The sequence below is a fragment of the Mchenga conophoros genome, linkage group LG1 (assembly GCF_057382185.1).
Source record: "Mchenga conophoros isolate Kocher_MC1m ecotype Shallow Benthic linkage group LG1, M_conophoros_male_GT1.1, whole genome shotgun sequence".
Taxonomy (NCBI): Eukaryota; Metazoa; Chordata; class Actinopteri; order Cichliformes; family Cichlidae; genus Mchenga; species Mchenga conophoros.
This window is the reverse complement of record NC_140526.1, coordinates 5,153,147-5,176,643: the sequence shown is the minus strand read 5'-3', so window position 1 is coordinate 5,176,643 and position 23,497 is coordinate 5,153,147. Positions and strand designations below refer to the sequence as shown.

Below are 23,497 nucleotides of genomic sequence, written 5' to 3'. Positions count from 1 at the left end.
TCTTTCCTTTATGGCCAAGTGCTGCTTATAAAGGATCACCATATGGTTGTGGTTTTCCTTCCTGGGGTCTTTGTCTTATTATGTAAGGTGCCTTGAGAATAATGTTCTTATGAACTGGATGTATAACTACAGCTTAATTGAATTAAATGCTACTCTGGTTGCATGTGTTTTGGAGGATCTGTCACATTATGTGCTGTTGTAAATCAACCAGCCTATGAGTAAAACCACGAATAAAACAAAAAAAGGCTGCAATTATTGTGCACAAGGGGTCACTCTACAGCGACTCTGTTATTGAGTTTCATAGTTCAATACTCAGTTTCAATTCCTGTCAGATAACATCAGATGATGTCTGCAGCCCCATTTCACTGAAAAGTTAGTTCAGTCCAAAGCAATTAAAGTATTTTTTCATGTTAAACACTCCATCAGTAACAGTACTAACCACTGAGCTATGTTGCAACATTCATGCTTCACAATCATCTGTACAGTAGCAAAAAGTCATGGCGTGTCTGCATAGTCTCCTCAATTATAGGTGACTAATACACATTGAGTCAGCTGCTGAGAGGGTATGTGGGCTCTGTGATAGGCTGGCTTGTGTTTCAGGATGTACTGTTGATTAAAACAGAAGGACTGACAGCAATCTTTGTACCTAAACCACTAAAGCAAAAGGTTAGGTGCAATTTTAGCTCAAGAAACTAACATGAAACTTTAAACCTTATGATAGTTTCCAGAAATTATCATTTAGACCATTTAAGTGTGTAGAAATGATGCTGTGCATTAAAATATTTTAATCATAGTTTATTAGTTTTCCTACTTGACTCATACGTGAGAAAGCCAGACAAAAATATCTGAAAGTGTATAGTTCACTGAGAGACTGACCTGCAGTGAAACCAAATGTTTTTATGAAAGCACAAAAGTTTCCATCTACAGTAACTTACCTAAGTCATAATACATGAATTGTCTTTTATGAATCAGTAAATTGTTGAGAATCTTTGCCTTCTCTACTAAAAATAATACAACCATAAGAATCATAGCTGCATTTTTTGAAAATATACATTTGCATATAAAAGAAGAAACAAAACAGCAACAAAAACCCAAAAACTCATTCAACAGTCAACACCTAATATACATCATAGATAATACATCTTGGCTGTTATTGGCTATTGGCTGCTGAAACTGGTGTTCAACATTTTTTGAAGAGTCTCTGACTAATGAAACATAGCCCGATCAAGACTTCCGGGCCAAACCCACAGACCAAAGAAATATAAATACACCTGAGAAGAGAAGAAAAACGAGTGTTAATTCTTCTTGCAAGTGATCAAAGTCCAGTGCATATTTGATATAAGAATCATTCACATAATAACCTTGAAGGGAGTTCAAAATGGTGAATATGTAGATCCCAGTGAGTGAAACGTACGTAGTGCTGGCTAACCCCCAAGGTAACCCCAGCACACAGCTGAGGCCCAGCACTGTGACACAGTCCTTCCATAACCTCTTTCTTTTCGCTTTGTTTATCTCCTTCCAGTCACTGCTGCTTACAAAGCTCATCTTCTTATCATCACTTCTTAATTTCCGCATCTTACACACAACCAGCCCCAGCATGCAGGCATTGAACACGACCACCAACAAAGGAAAGGCCACAGTAGTGATGTAGCTGACTAGAGGACACTTTGATTGGAAGTCGCTGCTAATCCAGCACCTGCCCATTAAAAAAGATAAAATAAAAAAATACAGTGAGCTCCTTTAACATAACAGCATGTATCTGTGCATAATCAAAATACCATGCTAATTACATATTTAAAATCAAAACCACTGAGTTTCTTACATTTGTGCTGTTGAATTGCCATTTTTGGTTTCCCTTAGTTGTAGAGTGTACTTTCCATAAACACCTGAAATCCCACAAATTGTTGCGACCAATGTGGGAAAACCTGGACAAGAGAATGATCAATTACCTTTAATTGAATCATTAGATACAAAGACCAAGATAAGATCAAATGTAACATTTTTTTTTTAAATTTGCAATATCCATTGCAGTTTCTCAAACATAAAATAAAAGATATACGGAGAATGTTAGATTATCACCAAGTTCTGGGCTTCAGTGTAAGAACCTTGCCAGTGTCTGTGTGTGTACGGGTAAAACGCAAACACTGGAATGTGGCTTCTCTTAATTTAATTTATTCAAAAAGAAATTGCTCTACATGAAAAAAATACAAACAAACAAAAAACAATAATACGAGTCTACACAAATCACCAACCTTGAGAAATTTTGAGATTGAGCCCCATCTACATATTCCTCTTATCTCTAAACTGCCAGAATTTGTCAGTTTGTTCAGTTGACTAGAAGCTGAACTGAGAGAGGAAGTGATTTGCAACACAATGGAAAAAAGTCAATAACATTCAGCAGCTTTAGTAGATAATGTGTGAAAATGTCCCACTATAACTTTTTCTTAATTTAAAGGTGACCAATTCAAACAACAGCCAAAGAGAGCTCAGGATACTCTTGTTTCTGAATTTTTCTTTGTATAATTCTACTTGTTTTTAAGGTTATTTGTCAGTTTTTTGGTTTCTTAGTGTTCTTTATTGTCAGGTCTCAACTGTTATGAGTTTCACCCCAACTTGTGCTCAGTATTTCCGTTTAGGTAGTTTCTCATTTTTGATAGAAGGATAACGATAGAAGTTAGATTAGATTCAGCTGTCTTGTTACTCTCCTGTTTTCAAATCATTAATTACCTTGCCTATATTAATTGCCCTCAGTCTTGTCTTGGAACTATTGCTTCATTAGTGTTTTTCTTTTCTTTTTTTTCCATATTTGACAGAAACAATGTCCCAACAAAACTTCACTAACCCCATCCAACCAGGCAGAGTTTGAGCAGGTATCTCCTGATATAGATGTTAAAGACCCGAATGAGCAAAAGGTAGATTTGAAACCCCTCCAGAGCACTCCAGGTCAAGGTGGCCAGCAGAGACCAATGCAGAAAGAGACCAAGAACCAGGCAAATTGAGCTGTCCTCATTTTTCCTCAGCCATTCCCAGAAACTGCACAGCAGGAAGCTGAGGTGGAGGCAGAACATTGCCCCTGTAAGTTGCATGTGCAGACCTGTGGCCTTCTCAGGACACCGCCGACTACAAGAGAAACAGGATTATTTATTTATCACCAGTTTTGCAGACAGTAGACATAATCTGGCATTTTTAGATGTTTAATTTTAAAATCAGTTTCAATATCTGTTCATACTTTTCATGCTTTTCCATACTTTACACCAATAGAGATTATAAGCTTGTTGTTTGTTTATAATGGCTATAAGACTAAATATACAAGATAAAATGTCTTGTCTATGTGTAAGTGAGGCACGTGGTCCTGTGGATTAAACAATAAAAGACAAAAAACTGAAGCTGGCAGCAGTGATGATAGGGTCTTCACACTTTGTCAAAGTGTGCTACAGCTGAGGCCAACTGTTGCTACTGTCAAGCTATTTCCTGTTGTCACATGAATAGCTTACACATTTCTTCATGGTAGTTTCATGAAGGAGTTGCTTGTCCTGTGTAGAACCCACAATGAAAATTTCCTGTACATCTCATGAACATTGAATGATGTTTACAACTTAAGTACCCAATTTCTTGCCTATGCAGTAGTTCGTTCATCTGTGACCAAAAGACATAGAGACGTCTCCACACTTGGACTCTTATCAAATGTGAAGTTTGGAGCAGATTTGGTAACCATGTCATTTTGGCACCGTCACATGCAAGAGCCATTAAATATAAACATTTTCACAACAACTGACATAGGTGTCAGGATTCACAGTGTTTCAAAGCTTTCCAACCCCGTAAAATACTTTAAGGTAAATTGAGATGTGGCCAAAGTTCAATGTAAATTTACAATGAACTAAAGCGAAAGTATCAGCTATAGCTATAGCTGCTGCGCAATACTGACATATAGGTGTGTTGAAACTAGACTGGGGGCTGAAGTGGTTTACTATCAGCAGGGTGCAGTGTCACAGACAACAAGTCAAACTATAGAAGAGAGAACAATAATTTATTTATAAGGAACTAAAACCTACTCTCTGCAAATGGCAAAAACCCAGGCATTTCTTTAGGTTTACAAACTAAATAGGTTTTGCAAAAAAGCATTCATGCAGGGAAGTTCAAACATTATTTTTAAAAAGTTTCAAAAATTGGAGCAACAACTGAGGTCCTATGAAGCAACATGTGGTGAGAGGCGCTGTAACCTAGCAACATAACATAGTAGTGTTCTCAGAAACAGGCAAGCCATCTACTTAGCCACCAAACACTGTGGTGGGCTTCCTGGCTATTTGTGTGACCTGGGTTTTTGCCACTCAGAATGAAATGCTTGATGTGAAATCTTTCACAATGAATGTCATGTTAAGTGTGTGGGACAAGTTAGTTTTCTGATGCTTAATAACTAATGTCTAATCTTTCACAACATAGTAAAAAACAAAACAAAATGTAATTTTTCTATGAAATGAGATGGCAGTAATTCACTTAGTATGAACACATTACTTTAGGTCCTTGATGAAAGGATGAAAAAAATGTCTCGTCTGCTAAACTAAAGAGATATTCTACAATATTTAAATATGACACATCACGGGACATGAGGACACTCACTGTAACCAAATGAAGACAATCAGGCTGATGAATGTGAAGACGACTGAAAGTGCTGATCCAATGTAAGTGATGTAGCTTAGCTTCTCCGCTTCCAAGTTTGTGACTGATATCTCAGGGTTCTGAAACGTAAGACAATATGTACGTATGTAAAAATAAGGGAAGTACCAGTGTGACCAAGAAGCTGGTGTAGACATGCTAAACACTGCAGTTCCCCCAAAAGCAAGTTAATTACTAAGGTTAAAATTGCCATAATGATATTAACAATCAAGTTTACAGCTTAGTACAAAAATAGTTTTGAGGTTCTATAGATAATTTCATCCTATTTATTACAATTGTAATAGAGTTATAATTGTAGTTATAACGAGAGGCTCAAAGTCAGGCATGCGCCAGCTTTGAGTAACATGTTTGCTAGCATAAACAGCTCTGGCTAAATACTGTCAGCTAACCTTTAGATTAGTGATATTATTTAACAAATACTATGTGGTGTGACACAACCCAGTCAAACAATTTGTACTTCAGTTTTAGTGAGAGAATACAAGTATTCCAGTATTTTATTGTTGTTTCGTAAGTCATCAAAAGCAGATATCTGTATCTGTACAATGTACCAATACAGATTATTGATGAAGATTCCTAACATCCGCTGTCCTCTCTTCTTCAAGGCGGCTAACACTGAGGCTTCTAAATGCTGATTCCAAAACTAACGAGTGACATATCAGGTTACATCCTGCTTTTATACAATCTATATGTAATGCACTAGTTAGCTCACGCTGGCATTAAAAAATCTATTCCTCTCATTTATTCTGGTATATTTAATTATACAAAATATGTCACCCCTCAAATGCTATACACATGGCATTTTGTCTCCTAATTGATATGCTGTGCCGAGTTACAGCTGCTAAACAATAATAAGACAAAAATATATTTTTATGACCAAAGTTTGATCATTTTCTGTTAAATTATATTACCACAAGAACAGCAAAGAAGCTGAGATGGTCGCAGCTGCAAATAAATTCATCTTCAGTTTTATTGGTTTTGCAGCCTTTAACACTCCAGTAACCTACACAGGAAAAAAAATCAGAGCAAGTAAGTGTGCGTCACCTTTTTACTTAGAAATAAAAATACCAAACAATGACATCGATAACAGCACCTGTTCCATTGTCTGATTCCTGCCAAAATACACAAGTTCCATCTGTAATCTGTGAAGACTAAATCAAAATAAGATGGAAACAGGTTATTCCATTTTCTAAATATGATGTTAGCCCAACTATGTTTGTATTTTTACCTTTTTGTTGTGTTTGAAGAATAACATGATGGGTTGTAAGAGATTTCTGATGATTTCACCATTTTCTGTCATGTTAACTGCCTTCACCGCGAGGACTAATCCTCTGAGCACAGTGCCTTCTCTGCGGTGGAATTGGAATCTACTTTTCTGAGGAGGACTCAGCTGCAATGAGGCAGACACATGACAGTAATGTTAGTGTTGAAAATGGGATTTTTGTTGTGTGTGGGACTGTAGGCTGTAGGTTTATATTATGAAATGGTAATTATGAAAGAGTGAATTTTGGGCCATTTTACAGAGAAAGGCAAAAGTAATGTAAGGAGTAGTATAATGAATTATGTTGCCCTAGATGTAACTAAGTAGCGTACTGCGTTACTTTGAAGAAAAGTATCCTGTTCAATGTGTAATACATTGCTTTTTAAAAGACCCCAATTCTGATAACAACAAAGAGGGGAAATAGCTCACAGCATGCAATTCATTTGCATATCTTTGACATGCTGCTTGGAGCTGGTGGTGACTCTCAAAGCAAAGCCCACGAGAACCTAATGAGCATCAATAAGCAATCGAGTGGGTAAAAATTATTGATAATGGAATCAGCATTGCTAAATTCTTATAAGTTTCCATTCCTACTGATGCGTGAGAAAATAATAAAGCCCTCTGAAAAGTGAGGACTCTTAAAGAGAATGCAACAAGGATGCCATGGAAAGATGATTCGTTTTGCAGGGCAGTGTCCTGTTGAGAATCCAAATCCTACAACTTTAGCGCCCTATCTTGCAAAGCCATAATGGACTTTTGGATGTTGTCATTTTGCCCCTGCTCAGGCTTTTCAAAAGCTGCCATCCTCCATCTGAACTTTCACCTTTGTGTCTCTAACGTCTGGCTTTCTTCCACATCACCTTCTGACAGCTATAAATAAACTTCTACAGCTCTGAGTAAAATCCTTTCTGCCTCGCTCAGCCATCATATCATTCTGCAATCAAACAAGACCTGATCTCCACTTCAAGGGACAGAGGATATAAAGTAAATAAACAAAATTTTTGGAAAAAAAAGTTGATGCAAAATGTTTCTATGAAAGACAATACTTAAATTATGTATTCTTACGGTATGATGGGACTAAGGTTCTCTCTTAAGGTTCTACTTACCTTAAAATAAGTGCTGTTGATAACAGAAGCCATCACTGTGGTGGCAGCTCCTTTGAAAGCTGAGGATGGGATGTGAATTCTGTGGTGAGATGTAGGGTTCATATCACCCTGAAAAGCACAAACAAGAGCATGAAAAAAGATCTGAATGCATACATCCTCCACAGTATATCAATACAAATATATATAACACAGGTTATAATTTATAAAAGTTCCTTGTCTCAGGTATTTATAGATCTTTCAAGAAAAGATATTATAAAAACAACAAACTCACCCCCCAAAAATGTGCTCACCTCTAGTGATGAGTCCACGGTTTGACGACTGAAGCCGAATATACGCCTTTTGAGTTCACAGGCTGCAGTTCTTTCCTCATAACACCTGCAAAGATATACTCACTATATAAGTATTCACTGATCTGAAACAAATGGCACAACTAAATCTATGAATATATACTGAAGGTGACGTTTCCATTACAATAATCAGATAATATATTACCTGCAAATATTGATAAACACTACCAGTCAAAGTTGGGACACACCTTCACATTTACTGGTTTGTTTTAATTTTCACGACTATTTATGTTGCAGATTCTCACTGAAGGCATCAAAACTATAAATGAGCACACATGGCATTATGTAGAAAACAAAAAAGTGTGAAAAAAGTCAATACATGTTTTATATTTTACATTCTTAAAAATAGCCACGCTTTGATTACTGCATTGCACACTCTTGGCATTCTCTCACTGAGCTTCATGAGGTCGTCACCTGAAATGGTTTTCCAACAGACTTGAAAGAGTTACCAGAGGTCCATCTCATCCTAAAACATCTCGACTGGGTTTAGATCAGGTGACTGTGGAGGCCAGGTCATCTGGCGCAGCACTCCATCACTTTCATTCTTGGTCAGCCTGGAGGTGTGTTTGAGGTCATTGTCAAGTTGAAAAATAAATGATGGTCCAACTGCAGGATGCTGTGGTAGCTATGCTGATTCAGTGTTCCTTCAGTTTTGAATAAATCTCCAACTGTGTCACCAGCAAAGCACCCCCACACCATTACATCTCTTCTTTTATGCTTCATGGTGAGAACCATGCGTGCAAATACCATCTGTTCATCTTTTCTGCATTGCACAAAGTCACAACGGGTGGAACCAAAGATCTCAAATTTGGACTCATCAGACCAAAGCACAGATTTACACTGGTCTACTGTCCATTCCTTGCGTTTCTTGGCCCAAACAAATCTCTTCTGCTTGTTGCTCTTCCTTAGTCGTGGTTTCCTCTGAACAGTTGATGTAGAGATGTGTCTGCTACTGGAACTCTGTGTGGCATTTATCTGGGCTCTAATCAGAGGTGCTGTTAATTTCTGAAGTTGGTGACTGGATGAATTTATCCTCAGCAGCAGAGGTAACTCTTGGTCTTCGTTACCTGTGGCAGTCCTCAATTTCATGGCAGCACTCCATGGTTTTCACGACTGCACTTGGACACATTCAGTTTAAGCAATTTCCCAGACTGACTGACCTTCAGTTCTTAAAACAATGATGGACTGCTGTTTCTCTTAGCTGTTTGTTTCTTGCCATCATACGAATTCTAACATATGTTGTGAAACAGGGTGTCAGCTGTGTACCAACCTGACTTCTGCATAACACAACTGATGGTCCCATCCCAACTAAGAAGGCAAGAAATTCCACAAATGAACCCTGACAAAGCACACCTGTGAAGTGAAAACCATTTCAGGTGACTACATCATTAAGATCATTAACAGAAGGCCAAGGGTTTGCAGCGCTGTCAAGAAAGCAAAGGGTGGCTACTTTGAGGAATTTAAAATATAAGACATATTTAGAGTCATTTTGTCATTTTGTTCTTTGCTGCATAATTCCATATATCTTGCTTTATATATTTCAATTCAATTCAATTCAATAAACTTTATTGATCCCGAAGGTTGGCCCGCAAGGAAATTGGGTATTTGATATCTTCAATATGTATGTACAATGTAAAAAGTAAACAGACTAGTAGTGTATATATGATAAACATAAACATGGATCTACTAAGTTGATCGAACACATTGTTTAATGGAATATGTTCCGAATTCCAAAAGTTCAAGAAAAAAAAAAACCCATGAAGTTCTCTAAAAGCACACAAACCCCATTTTCCTGCATGACAGTCTGGTGATTTAAGCCGCGCACTGACACCAAATGACACTGTCAGCTTTTAGTAAAAGTCAGTGTCATGGTGGCTGTGTGTGGCAGGCAGATTTGGGGACCCAATATGCAGACTCAAAGAGGCGGAAGTAAACTCAAACTTTGCTTTATTGCTGGACAAACAGTGGGTCGACCACCCAGGTACCCTAACAGGCAGTTGGATAGCATCATTTATGACTCTGAAAGGCACTAACACTCTCAGGAGTACTCTTTGGCTACGTCCACACTAGCCCGGATAGATTTGAAAACGGCATTTTTGTCTGAAAATGCTCCGTGTCCACACTAGCGTTTTCAGTCGTTTTCACAGAGTTGCGCGTCCACATTGTAACGGCCAAAAACGCTTACATTCCAGCACTGAGCATGCGTGAAACAAGAAGATTCGACCTGCCTCACTTCTGTCTGCCGTTTATTTAGTTTCAGGCTCTTTGAAATGTCGCGGCAAAATGTTTAGGAAAAGCACAGAGTTTTTTAAATGGACTAACAATGAGGTGGAGTTGTTGCTGCGAGTAACACAAAAGTACAAAGATGCAAAAGCGAGTGAGAATTAAATAAGGTCTCTGGAGCATGTACAAACTGATATTAATCTTTAATAAGGCTGTCAAAATTGAGAGCAATAGAAAACAACTGCTCTATAATGCCCTCCGCTATCTTAGTTTAATTGGTCACATGACTGCATCATATGACTAACATGTGCCATCGTTTAGAAAGTCTGCGTTTTTGCTGTCCACACTGCGACGTGAAAGCACCGTTTTCAAATATATGCATTTTCAAGAACTTTTTGAAAACGCTGCGTTTTCCATCAGCAAAAACGCCGTCTCAGTGTGGACGGGAGGCCAAAACAGAGAGAAAACGATGCATTTTCAAACGAAAACGTATTAGTGTGGACGTAGCCTTTAGCTGAGGCAGATATTTCAAAACACATAAATGATGACAATCTAGATATGAACATGTTGTTCATCTTAATTTCAATAGGTTTAATGTCTGATTCCATAAACAAAATTTATTATGTATATCTGTGTTTCTCTTTTTGACAGTCACGTTAAGTCAAATCCAGCATTTATCCACAGCAAATAGTGTCCACATTAATTCATTCATGTAGTACAACAATGCAACTTATCCAAAACAGGAGTGTTTAGATGTCCATCATTTAAATTACCGTGTCCAAAAAAGACTACTTTGTGTACAGTGAAGCAGGACATCTTCACACCCTGTCAAAGTGAAGCAAACAGAAAGTGAAGGAATCAGAAAATAACAGTCATACAAGATTTGAAGTTGATACAGTTTTGAAGTCTGAATTCAGAGACAAATGAAAGGCAAGATGTTCGGCTGTTTGGTCAGTACTTACTTAGTGGCTTCTGCGTTGTGAAACTGTTGTTGCCACCTGGTAGTAGAGAAGTGTTTTAAGGGGCTGTTTACAGTTAGTGTTACTCATCTCATAAGCAAACAACTGTAAACATATCAGCAATTACATCGTAAGATTACTCACCAACAGCTTGGGACATAGAAAAACAGATGATTTTGACGAGAAAAAGTGTAATCCACATCGTGTCTCACTCGTCCACAAATAGCTCTATGCTGTAAGAGGACCATTCAATGTGCTGCCCTACCAGGTTGAAGTGTGCTTAACCAAGTGAGCTGAGAATTTCACACATTCTTAGCAGAGCTGTGGTTCAGAGGTCAGAGGAGGAAGTGATTCATGGCTAATGTTTTGGGTTTTTTTCAAAGATGTCATGACTGAGCAATTTGAAGCTGCTGGTTTAAATTTCCACTGAAAATTTCATTGTAAACATAGACTGACACACTGTGAAAAAGCTTTAGAACATGACTAACCAGCCAAGACCATGATGCCAGACCACATCATGGTCTTTTAGTTTGCTTTAACCAAAACAAGCTTCAGAGCTTTAACTGGTTTGAAGCTAGTCTTGACCATTTAAAAAAATTAATTGACACTTACACAGAAACAAAAAATGTAACTGAATAATGAATATTAGTTTTTTTTGAAGAAAAGGAATTAGTCTAATGTTACTGCTTTACATATACGCAGATAGGAATACGTTAAACCATAATTGTCAAGAAATGTTGAGAATTATAAGTTATCAAGGAAGTGAAACCTGAACTCGCATCTTGTCATTTTTCTAAAGATGGCAATACATGAAAATAAATCCAGATTTTTGAAGGTATCTGTATTCCAGTATATAGTGTTTGTCTGCAGCTCTATAAGAACCAGACTGTCTGTAACAGTGGACTGAATACCCCATACTCCCAAATCACCCCTTCCGAGGCTTGGCCTTGAACCCACACGCTAACCACAAAAACTAGATGGAGAAACAGAACGGAGGTGTGAGCATGGTGTGCTCATTGGTGCCTGAGTATTTCAGAAACTGGTGATCTACTGGCATTTTCCAACACTAAGTTCTCTGCAGTTTCCAGAGAATAAGCTGGAAAAAATATCCAGAGAGCATCAGTTCTCTGGAAGAAAATGCCTTGTTGTTGCCAGAGGTCAGAGTAGAATAACTGCACTGCTTCCAACTGATAGGAAGTCAACTCAAAGAGCCACTCATTACAGTCAAGTTATTGATATTTGCTTGAAAGAGGAAACAGAAAATCACAAGAATTTTCTTCAAAATTTCTACATAGTATTTGCACAAAAAGGAAGAAATAACACATCTAAATGTGTATATATTTTTAATTGTTAGTTATACTGAAATATATATCAATAGAAGCACAACACCTAATATAGGTCATGGATAATGCATTAGTCTTTTCAGTTTCTGCTGTTGAAACTAGTAGTCATCATTTTCTGAGAGGAAGAGTCTCTGATTGATGAGTTATTTTCAGGTTGAGATTTTGACCAGGCCATCGCCACAGACCACAGGAAAATAAATAGACCTGTGAAGAGAGAGACATAGTTTGTCAGTTCTTCTATTAAATGATCAAAGTCCAGTTAATCCTTGACATGATGATCACATACTAACCTTGAAGGGAGTTCAATACGGTGAATATGTAGATCCCAGCGAGTGAAACGTATGTAGTGCTGGCTAACCCCCAAGGTAACCCAAGCACACAGCTGAGGCCCAGCACTGTGACACAGTCCTTCCATAACCTCTTCTTTCTCTCTTTGTTTATCTTCTTCCAGTCACTGCTGCTTCCAAAGCTTCTATCACCCCTTCTTAGTTCCCAAATCTTAAACACCACCAGCCCCAGCATGCAGGCATTGAACACAACCACGAAGAAAGGAAAGGCCACGGTAGTGATGTAGCTGACTACGAGGAGCTTTTGTTCAGACTTGCCGCTTATCCAGCACCTGCTCATTATTAAAGACATAAAAAATGGGTTTGCTTAGAAATAAAATCTCCTGGCTCACTCTAATATTAAGTGATATCAAAGATAGTTTCTTACATGTGTTGTGTTAAATTGCTGTTGCTGTATTTCAGAGTGTATTTGCCATAAACACGTGAAATCCCACAAACAGCTGCAACCAGTGTAGGAAAACCTGCAAACATGGAAGACAGAATTAATGTCAGCTGAATGTTCTTTAGGACAGCGTGAGGCATTATTATCACTGTTTCTCTACTTCTCAATGCTGCTGCAACACTTCAACACAATCCACTTTCATTTAAAGATTTGTGACAGTGTATTGCAGAGCAGCGTCCCACCTAAACGACACTCACCCCATCCAATCAGGCTGAGTTTGAGCAGGTACCTCCTCACATAGATGTTAAAGACCCGGATGAGCAGAAGGTAGAGGTGGAACCCCTCCAGAGCACTCCAGGTCAGGGTGGCCAGCAGGGACCAGTGTAAAACCAGACCCAGTACCAGGCAAGATGAGCCGTCCTCTTTTTCCTTCAGTAGTTGGGCCAGGAGGCTGGACAGCAGGAAGGTGAGATGGAGGCAGAACATCGCCACTGTTAGCTGCATGTGCAGACTTATGGATTTCTCAGGATACCGCCGACTACAAGAGAAACAAAATTATTCTCTTGTTGCCAACTGTGGAGATAGTGGATATTATCTTGCCTTTTTAGATGTGAGATGATGGTAATAACTCCACACTAATGCAGCAGATAAAACAATATGTAAGAAAGGCCATGAGGCTGTAGCCTCACTTCTCTAATGGTCTCTTAATAACTAGATGTAGCCACAAAGTTCACTTAATACCACACTTTGAGTAGCAGTCGCCTCATTTGCATCATATAATGTTAGAAATGTAACAGAATATGGGTTGAACTGAAATGGGAAAATCAACAAATTCATTAAACAAACAAATTACAAAGACAAACATGACAAAATCACTCTCAGGCAGATATATTAATGTACACAACATTTCTTTAATTAATTACTTTACAAATTTCATTCACAAGCACATTTTTTTTAACCATTAATATTATTGAGTTTGTTTTCTTAATGTTCAGGGTTTTTTTTTTATGGCATTTCCAGGCCCTCGTAGCAGTGTTTCTTTGAGGCTACTTGACAGAAGATGTCTCTGGGGAAGTGACTACATTTTGTTTATACCAGTATCAACATGTTGAAAAAAAATAGTTCCCAAAATGTAAGCAGCAACTGAGCTTTTGTGACGCAATCTCTGCAACCTCACACGCTCATCAGTCTTTGCAGAGACAACTGTTAAAGGAAACTGTTATAAATGCTCAGATATAGAGACATTTCTTTAAATAGGCCACCCTGACGAAACTTAGTAAAAATATCTGTAGTAAAAGTTTTACCCTTTAGTTCATAAGCAGCACAGTAGGGTCTCACAGTATTTGTGTCCTTAGAGGTTTTTGCCACAAACCACACTGAGCTGCTCTCTCCCATCGAATGGCAAATATAAGCAGATTAATACCCACAGCTTGATAATGATCAATTTATTAAACATTTTTCCCCCATGACTGTGGGCTGCTAGACTTTCAGAAGAAATGTGATCAGTTATGACGAACTGGTTTTGTGTTCCACCGACTTTGTCACAGCATAACTAAACTGGTTATACTTGTGAAATATATCTGATCTTTCACAACATAACTTCATTCTTCCATGACATATATTTGCACAAGGAACACTATAATGTGTATGGCCATATTATGTGATTTAATTTTTGTACATTGTTTTCAGGTGTAGTTTTGTTACACAAGGGCCTTAATTTTGTGATTTTTGTTGGAGAGCCAACATGTTCTGAGATCCCAAGTTGCACCACAAGGGGGCACCTCCGCCCTAGTGAGATGGTTTAGTGTAATGCTACTGCTCTTCATCAGATCTAGCAGAGGCCGTCTCATCATTTAATTATTTTATTCAGTTTAGTAAGTAATAAGGCCACATGTGGACCTTATTCCTTACTGTGGCCTTATTGTCCTAAAAACTCCCTGACAAGCCTTCAGTTAATCCAAAATGCTGCAGTAAGAGTCCTGACAGGGACTAGAAAGAGAGAGAATATTTCTCCTGTTTTGGCTTCCCTTCATTGGCTTCCTGTTAAATCCAGAATTAAATTCAAAATCCTGCTCCTCACATACAAGGTCCTAAATAATCAGGCCCCATCTTATTTTAAATACCTTGTAGTACCATTTCACCCCATTAGAGCACTCCGCTCTCATACTGCAGGCCTACTTGTTGTTCCTAGAGTATTTAAAAGTAGAAAGGGAGGGAGAGCCTTCAGTTTTCAGGTCCCTCTTCTGTGGAACCAGCTTCCAGTTTGGATTTGGGAGACAGACACTATCTCTACTTTTAAGATTAGGCTTAAAACTTTCCTTTTTTCTAAAGCATATAGTTAGGGCTGGATCAGGTGACCCTGAATCCTCCCTTAGTTATGCTGCAATAGATGCAGGCTGCCGGGGGATTCCCATGATGCATTGAGTGTTTCTTTTTCAGTCACTTTCCCACTCACTATGTGTTAATAGACCTCTCTGCACTGAATCATGCTTGTTATTAATCTCTGGCTCTCTTCCACAGCATGTCTTTATCCTGTCTTCCTTCTCTCACCCCAACCGGTTGCAGCAGATGGCCCCGCCCCTCTCTGAGCCTGGTTCTGTCTGAGGTTTCTTCCTGTTAAAAGGGAGTTTTTCCTTCCCACTGTCGCCAAAGTGCTTGCTCATAGGGGCTCATATGATTGTTGGGTTTTTCTCTGTATCTATTATTGTACGATCTACTGTACAATATTAAGCACCTTGAGACGACTGCACTTGTGATTTGGCGCTATATAAATAAAATTTAATTGAACTGAAAAATTTAATATGGTCCACGTAATTAACATGCCAAGTAAAAGTAAAACCTGACGATTAGTTTGTCTCGGTGGGATCTGTATTTGTCTTGGTCTTTGAAATCTGTTACGGTTAAGACAGGAGGAGCTAGCTTAGCTCGCGCATGCTGGAGTTGCGTGTAGCCTTCGGCTTTGTCTTTTTTTAAACTTAAGTCTCCCTCAAAAGTACAACACCGCTCCCGTATATTTGAGTTAGTGAATTCACAGAGACAGTTTGATGTGCTGCCACTGTAACTGACTAAAGTTAGAGAAATAACAACTCAGGTCACTCTGCAATGTTGATGTGGAGATTTTGACTACACAGATAAGCCACTAGTATATGGTACAGTGCAGGAATGTTTGTTTTATTAAACTATGTGTGGGTAAAAAGAGTGTGATTTGTAGCTCTGAGTAACAAACAAGCGATATGGCTGTTTAGATTTTTGTTTATATTATTTATATTATCATTAAGTTTATTCTGATTTTAGGAATGTGAGATAAAGAGATTCAGACGATTTGTAACCGATTTTGAACACATGAATGTGTATAATTAAAGATCTGACAGAAGCGAGAGAGGAAAACAAACTACCTGTCGTCCATCTCAGCATTTACCTGTTTTTTTCAGGACCAGATATAATCTGTTGGCTGCCCTCTCACTAGGGGCGTGTTACACACACGCACACACATATGTGTGTCCCTTTTAAATGTATATATATTTATTTATATTGATACCTCTATATTTATCTTAATATTTATCTTTCAGTATCTCAATCTCTACACTTCATTTTATATGAGTGCTTGATGTTTGTTGCATATTTGCTGCTATGACAACTCAATTTCCCTCTGGGATTAATAAATTCTGATTGTGGTTTTGATTCTATCTGTGACTTTGTTACAGTGGTTTGACTTTAGAATGAAAACACTTTTTGATTAAATAAATCCAATAATAATATGTTTTTAAAAACATATTTTTCATCTCTTTGACTAAAATACCATAAAGCATACTACCTCTGTTCAACTGAATACTGTGGAACTTCACAGTGTGAGACAAAGCAGTTCACTCTGGATATGTACATCAGGATATGTACTGCTGAAGTGGAACTGTGGATAAACTTGCAAATTGTTTATTTTCTCCAATTTCTTATTTGATCACAATTGGGAACTAAAAACTATAAAGTTTTAAATGTGAATAATATGACATCTACTCACTGTAGATAAATATAGATGAACAAACTGATCAGTGCGAAGGGGGCGGAGAATCCTGATCCAATGTAAGTGATGTAGTTTAGCTTGTCGGCATCAGCTTTTGTCACCGATATTCCTGGATTCTGCAACATAAAAAGATGAAGTTGTTGTTTTGAAATGTAATTTACATTCACGTGTTTGATGGACATCTGTACAGGAGCATCTATACCTAAATTTCCCCATTCCCATGTTAAAATGGCGAGATGTTTACATGTCGGAACAATAAATGCTTGGGACTGTGTTGGTTGGTTCACCCTTCATCACAATTATATGATGAGTGAATTATTGTAGAAGTCATCCATGTGCTGGCAAAGCTTAAAATTAAGTGTGTGTGTCTTAGAGTGGCAGGTGTGCTTGTTACCGTACTGGGTCTGTGACCAAGTGTTTTGTGTTTTTGTAGTTATTTTCTTTGATTTGATGTTTTACACAATTTTGGTTCTCTTTATGGTTTTCTGCTTGTGTTATATTTATCATTCCTAGTCTTTAGTTTTCTTCTACTGTGCCTTCTCTGTGTTCCATGGTTAGTTACTTTTGTCTCATGTTTCTAGTTCCCTAGTAAGTCATGTCTCCACGTCACAGTGCTAAGTCCGCGTCTTTGTGTATGTCTCTTGTTTCCCGTTTTGCTGTGATAGTCTCGCCTCCCATGCTCAGTGTTTCCAGTTTTGCTTCCTCCCTGTCTCGTTTTGTCAGATTAAGCTCTGTGTTTCCCTCTGTCTGTTGTTGTGTTCTTACACAGTAAGAGTACAGCATACATTTGAAACAGCTCCTTAATTTAAATTGTTTATCAACAGTAACAGTTGTTAAACATTTATTAGATAAACATGGTGTTTGCCAAAGGCTTTTATGATACGTAGGAAGAGATTTTCAGCTCACCACAAGCAAAGCAAAGAACCTCTGACGTTTGCAGCTGCAAATAAATTCATGTGCCGTGTAATTTGTGTCACAGCCTTCATTGCTCCAGTAACCTATAAAGGAAACATTCTGAGTAGCTGAGTCATTTTATTTAGAAACAAACTAACTGAAGGTTGACATCTCCAGTAGTACCTGTTCCATCCTTTGCTGATGTTTCCTTCCAAAATACACACGTTCCACTTTCAACCTGGAATCAAAATGAACGGTAAACAGGTTGTTACATTTTCTATTTCAGATGTTCGTCCAACACTTTTGTCTTTTTACCTCTTTGTTGTGTTTGAAGGTTAACGTGATGGGTTGTGAGAGATTCTTGACTGCACGGTTTCCTGCCCGCACACATATGACTGAGTACCTAAATACTTCCAGACCCCCAAGAAGTCTCCTGCTTTTTTCGGGAGGACTCAGCTGAAAGAAGGATGATACATAACATTCATGTTAGGGTGAGATTAATTGGAAATTTTTTTTAACTTTATTCCTAGCAGACGTCTTGTAGTTACATTTCCACTAGTGGTGCAACGGATTAAAAATCTCAAGGTTCAGATCGGCTCACGGTTTTAAGTCACAGATCGGATAAATTTTCAGATCAGCAAAAAAAAGAAAGAAAAAAAAGACAAAATTTTAACATTTACTTATTAACTTATTTAATTATTTTTTGGCTATTAAAACATTCAACTCAAGACTCATTCCATGCAATTGTATAAAAACTAATTAAGGTGCAATATAGGGCAGTACAGGGCTTTGTATCTACCACTCCGCTGTGATATAATGAGCGGTCACGGCCACGCAGCTTTCCGTTGCCCTGGAGGTCCACCCATTTGTAGTTGGGCAACAGAAGATGCCTGGGACAGTTCAGCCATAACTTTAAACTTTTCCTGCTCATACGTGCCTGGGTACAATCTTGTCACTGAAGTGGACGTGCAACAGGATATCATAGCGTGGCTCAAGCACGTTCATCATAGTTTAAACCCCTTATTTTGCAGAATGTCTGCAGCTAAACACCCCAGTAGCTTTTGTAATAGCTTTAGCCCGGTCAGACTGGGCAGCAAAGGGCTGCTTAAATGCCGTAAACTCCTCTGCTCCTCCACTTGGACCGCTAACGCTGGCCATAACTATCGCTTGACAGACTGACCACGCGCACCATACACATCCTTTTTTTCCTTCTTTTTCGGATCACGTGCGTGCCGAACCGTGGAGTGGGATCGGTTTGGGTTACGGATCAACCATGATCCGTTGCACCACTAATTTCCACATCACTTTAAGATTTTTTTTGAAAATGTTGGCTAATTGCAGCTGCAGTTTGAAGTGCCACAAGTACAGTGTTATGAAAATTTTTTTGCATTTTGGTATATTTGTAACTTGGGTGTACTGCTGGATAGCTCGTTCAAACTCAGTAAGAAGCAAGTGTCTGCTGTAGTGAGATATAGCTTCCACCAACTGCGCCTAATCTCTATGCGGCAGCTCACCTTCTGACTGGTACAAGGAAATTCTGCTCTTACACCTGTTCTAGCCGGCTTGCACGGGCTGCCCATAAAGTACCGTATTCAATTTAAATTATTACTTCTTACGTTCAAAACTATTAGTAAATTAGTGCTGAGTCTCGGGGTGACCATGCGTTTGCTCTGGCTGCCCCGGTACTGTGGAATACCCTCCCTCTCGACCTCCGCGCCTCTGATTCTATTGCACTGTTTAAATCACGACTAAAAACCCACTTATTCAATCTTGCCTTTCTCTCTAGTTAACATTTCACTTATGATTTTACATTATGCACTTTTATGCTCATTTAATTCCTTGTTTGTTGTGTATCTGCTTCTTCTTCTATGTATCAGTGACAGTTATCTGCTTGCATACTTAGTACTTGTTATTTCTATTTCTATTATCTTTCCTTTATTCTCTATGTTACTTTTTAAGCACCTTGGTATACCCTTGGTTTTCAGTGTGCTTTATAAATAAATCCTCCCCGGACGACCTGCTTGTGTGTGAGTGTGTGTGTGTCTCCCTCCCTCCCTTTATCACTCAGGAGGAGAAGCACACACAGATTTTCATTGAAGAGACTCACCTGCACCACCTTCGGGAATTGGGAGAAAATCACCTTTGGAGAATCGCACTTCTTTCTTGTTTAAGACTGTATTTGAGCACTGTAAATAAACGCACTGTCTGCTTTGCATCCAGAGCTCCGCACTTGAGTCCATACCTTCCATTAGCCGTGACACCAGTCTACTTTGCAGAATTGTTTTAATTCAGTCAAACAAGGATTTTTGAAGATGAATGGTTTGTATATAGTTGTGTTTAAATATCTCAAGCAGGATATCTTAAGTCCAGACTTCGATTAGACCCCTGTGAAACATTCATGGTAGAGAGCTGAGCCACTAATGAAAATACAACCCAGAACACTTCTTCAGGTTCAATCTCAAAGAGATAGAGCTTTAAAGACAAATTGCATTGTTATGTTCAGGCCTGTGAAACAGGCTCTGTAAGATTTTTAGAATTATGTTGATGGACAAAACTAAATGCTCCAGAAGCTTTCGGATTCATGCTTGTGAAGCATGTTGTTGTGAGTTGGCTGTATGGCAGGCTTTTTATAGAACTGTAGTCAGAATGCATTGCATTACTGAAATAAAGGTTAACTTTGTTTGTAGACTGGTTGAGGAATTTGTAAGATATATCAGACAAACTTTAATTTTAGATCAAATTAAAGCAAACACTTCTCATTGTGGCCCTCAGTGAAACGTAATTGGACATCTTATTAAAGGAGCAACTTTTAATCAGTTTTCATAATAAGCAACAGCTGAGTGTGAAGAGACTCTGCTGGAGGAATGCAAGACGCATCAGCATTAGAAAATGTTGAACCTCCTGTGGATAAATAATTAAGGTTTGTTTTCTGTTGCTTTTAGCGTTACCAACCTTAAAATAACTGCTGTTAATTACAGAGGCCACCACCAGGACATCCACCTCAGACACATTTCCTATGCTTTCTTGTAGAGCTGATGATGGGATCTGAACTCTATGTTCAAATGTAGGTCTCACATCAACCTAAAAAGCATACACGAAAACATAACTTTAAAAAATGTGTTGATTGTCAGTAATTAGAGTTCATTAATACAAGAATACAGAAATTCAGATCAAAAGTAACTTTTTCACTTCTAAAAAGCACTTCAGCTCCAAATGACCTCACCTCTTGAAGCGAGTTTACTTTGAGTTGTTTGATGCCTGTCATGAAGCGGCCTCTTGGCTTGCAGGTCATAATTTTGTCCTCATAACAACTACCAACAGATATTTAACATAGTTCAGATATATAACCATGCAAACAGGGATATAACTGAGGATAAAAAAGACAAACTAATGCAAAGAGATGAGAAGTAAGATCAATTATTGGACCTTTCTCTGCTATTTGATTACTTCATTTGTTCATGGATATACATTTAAAGGAGAAAAAATGAAACTGCAAGAACTTGAGTTGAACAAAAATAAATTCTCTTGTACTGCTTTAATTTTAATTTCTGACAATAATTTAATAATAATGTTCATATTATCATATATCAAATTCTACAGCTTTGTTAAGTCTTTTGGCATTTCAAAATGGGACACTGCTACCTTTGGCATCAACGATTATAAACTCCTGTTTAAAATAAACATTTAACCTTGAGCCCTCAGCGTAACATTTGAATGTACTGTCTAACCGGTTAGTTTTCAAAGTAAACAGGCTTATTTTAACCCAAACTAGTGACTAAACTACATTTTTTACCAACTAATCTTGATTCGTACATCTAACCATTACTAATACATAAGAACCTCATAGTTTGATAAACATAAATATATTTAAATGAAGACATTGGTACATAGAACATTTTTAAATACTATGATGTTGTCTTTCACAGGAAAACAATGTGAGAAATTCAGACAAAGCTGCTGCCATGCCAGAGACCGCAGTGTTACTGCAGTTGGTTCTTTGATGCATGAGCTGCAGAAATGATAAGACAAGGCATAAGTTGTGGTATTTTAACCCAGTCCACATTTTTTTACTAAACCTAACTCAAAACTTTTAGCTGCCTAAATCTGTCAAAGCAGCTAACACAAGGCAAAAATAAAAATAAAAAACCAATATAAAAAGTACAGTAAAAAAGACAAGTACAGACAAAAGTCAACAGTGAGAGAAAGAGGACACAGAGGTTCGCAGTCTTATGATTTACGCCATCTCCAGCACTTCTGCCTACGTCTGAGCTCTTTAAATCAAGAAACATGAGCATCAGCTAAAATGTTAGAATTGTCATTTAAATAATGTTTCTAGATGAATCAAGTCTGTATTAAGTTTAACAAACACCAGCTTACACAATACACTTAAACAATAATACAAAATTATGTTTACTCCAAAGTGTTACACTGTGTTCCTCTAGTTCAGGGGTGGGCAACTCCAGGCCTCGAGGGCCGGTGTAACGCAAGTTTTAGATCTCACCTTGGGTCAACACACCTGAATCACATGATTAGTTCCTTGCCAGGCCTCTGGAGAACTTCAGGACACGTTGAGGAGCTAATTTAGCCATTTAAATCAGCTGTGTTGGTTCAAGGACACATCTAAAACCTGCAGGACGCCGGCCCTCGAGGCCTGGAGTTTCCCACGCCTGCTCTAGTTTATAGATCTGTGACTCATTTCTCCACTGTCCTCTCAGATAAGACTGGTCTTGCTCTCAGCATACAAGTATCAGTGTGTGATTTATATGTTAGAGGCTGTATACTAACACTCTAACAAGTATTATTTGATGATGAAGCCATGTAAAAACACCGAAAAGCAGCCACTGTAGAGATGAAAACATTTTAGCCAGTATTGACAGCATTTATCTAACATTTAACTATATACATTTTCAAAAACAGGAATGTGATATGTACAGTAAGTTGAATTACCCTATCCATGATTCACTTTTTCGGCATTCATCAAGAACATTTTCACAGAAGTCTGTCAAAGTAAAACACACAGGAATGGAAAGATCAAAATTAGCATAATGAATACATTTAAACAAGACTGGAAGCTGATTAAACGTCTAAGTGGCATCTAACTCCAGAGACACATGAGAGACAAGATGTTCTTTTACAAGTGTTTAATCAGCACACTTGTAGGGAGTTTTGTGAAACTGGTTGACTTAGAGTCCTTACTAGCTATTGGTAACAAAGAATCTGGGGTAATTTTACTTTTTCAAGGATTCATAACTTTGAGATATTTAGTGTGCTATTCACTTCACAAGTATACTCCTTTCAACATAAGAGTGATAACATGGTAGGTTTACTCACCACCAGCTCGGGACATAGAAAAACAGAGGGCTGTTGTGATAAAAAGTGTAATCCACATTGCGTCTCACTCATCAACAGATATAGATCTGCTGTAAGAGGTTGAGAGGATATTTTTCTGTCTGGTTGACGTTTGCTGAATGAGGGGGAGTTTCACATCTACATATATCACATGCTTTAACAGATCTGTGGTTCACAGCTCAGATGAGGAAATGACTCACATCAGGCTGTTTTTTGTTCAGTGCTGTCACAATGATCAAATACTTTTAAGCTTCTGCTCTAAATTTCCACGGAAATATTAACTGAGAATAGAGACTGGTACACTGTGTAGAAAAAACAGTAGAGCCATTTAAGAGTCTGTCTGTGAAGACAGTTCTAATAATTTATGTATTGTAAAAAAAATAATAACTTAGAAACAAATACAAATATTTGTGCTGTAACTGAATGGCTGACATTAGATGGCATCTAGAGGAGGACATTTCTAAATCATACAGTTTTCATGTGTAGAAAACAAAAGGTCAGGGGACCATGGTCAAGAAATACTGATACTTACAGCTTACTGAGGAAGTGAAACAGGAGCTTGCGCCACACCAGTTCTACAGGTTGCAGCACACAAAA

At 38.1% G+C, this 23,497-nt stretch overlaps 2 protein-coding genes across 3 annotated transcripts; both read right to left on the bottom strand.

The window, feature by feature from the left end:
• Nucleotides 1–819: 819 nt before the first annotated feature.
• On the bottom strand, nt 820–10,769 carry LOC146582788 (adhesion G protein-coupled receptor G1-like). The gene is made up of 13 exons (XM_085279646.1): nt 10,712–10,769; nt 10,571–10,606; nt 10,382–10,433; nt 7,329–7,413; nt 7,039–7,146; nt 5,900–6,061; nt 5,765–5,822; nt 5,583–5,674; nt 4,618–4,736; nt 2,843–3,120; nt 1,823–1,925; nt 1,362–1,696; nt 820–1,271 (listed from the first exon to the last, which is right to left on the bottom strand). Exons 1-13 carry the CDS (start codon nt 10,767–10,769, stop codon nt 1,225–1,227), a joined length of 1,533 nt encoding a protein of 510 aa, XP_085135772.1. The 3' UTR covers nt 820–1,224.
• Nucleotides 8,974–23,018, bottom strand: LOC146582787 (adhesion G protein-coupled receptor G1-like). 2 transcript variants are annotated; one of them, XR_014894213.1, is made up of 13 exons: nt 22,883–23,018; nt 22,499–22,550; nt 20,775–20,862; nt 20,504–20,632; nt 17,867–18,007; nt 17,735–17,789; nt 17,564–17,655; nt 16,655–16,773; nt 12,897–13,177; nt 12,625–12,718; nt 12,201–12,529; nt 10,571–12,114; nt 8,974–10,433 (listed from the first exon to the last, which is right to left on the bottom strand). XR_014894213.1 is itself a non-coding variant. In XM_085289946.1 (12 exons), the coding sequence occupies exons 1-12, from the start codon at nt 22,938–22,940 to the stop codon at nt 11,990–11,992; spliced, it is 1,563 nt and encodes a 520-aa protein (XP_085146072.1). In that variant the 5' UTR covers nt 22,941–23,018; the 3' UTR covers nt 8,974–11,989. The 2 variants fall into 2 exon arrangements, 1 of the variants encoding a protein (XP_085146072.1); XM_085289946.1 differs by having other exon boundaries at nt 8,974–12,114.
• Between the last annotated feature and the right edge of the window lie 479 nt (nt 23,019–23,497).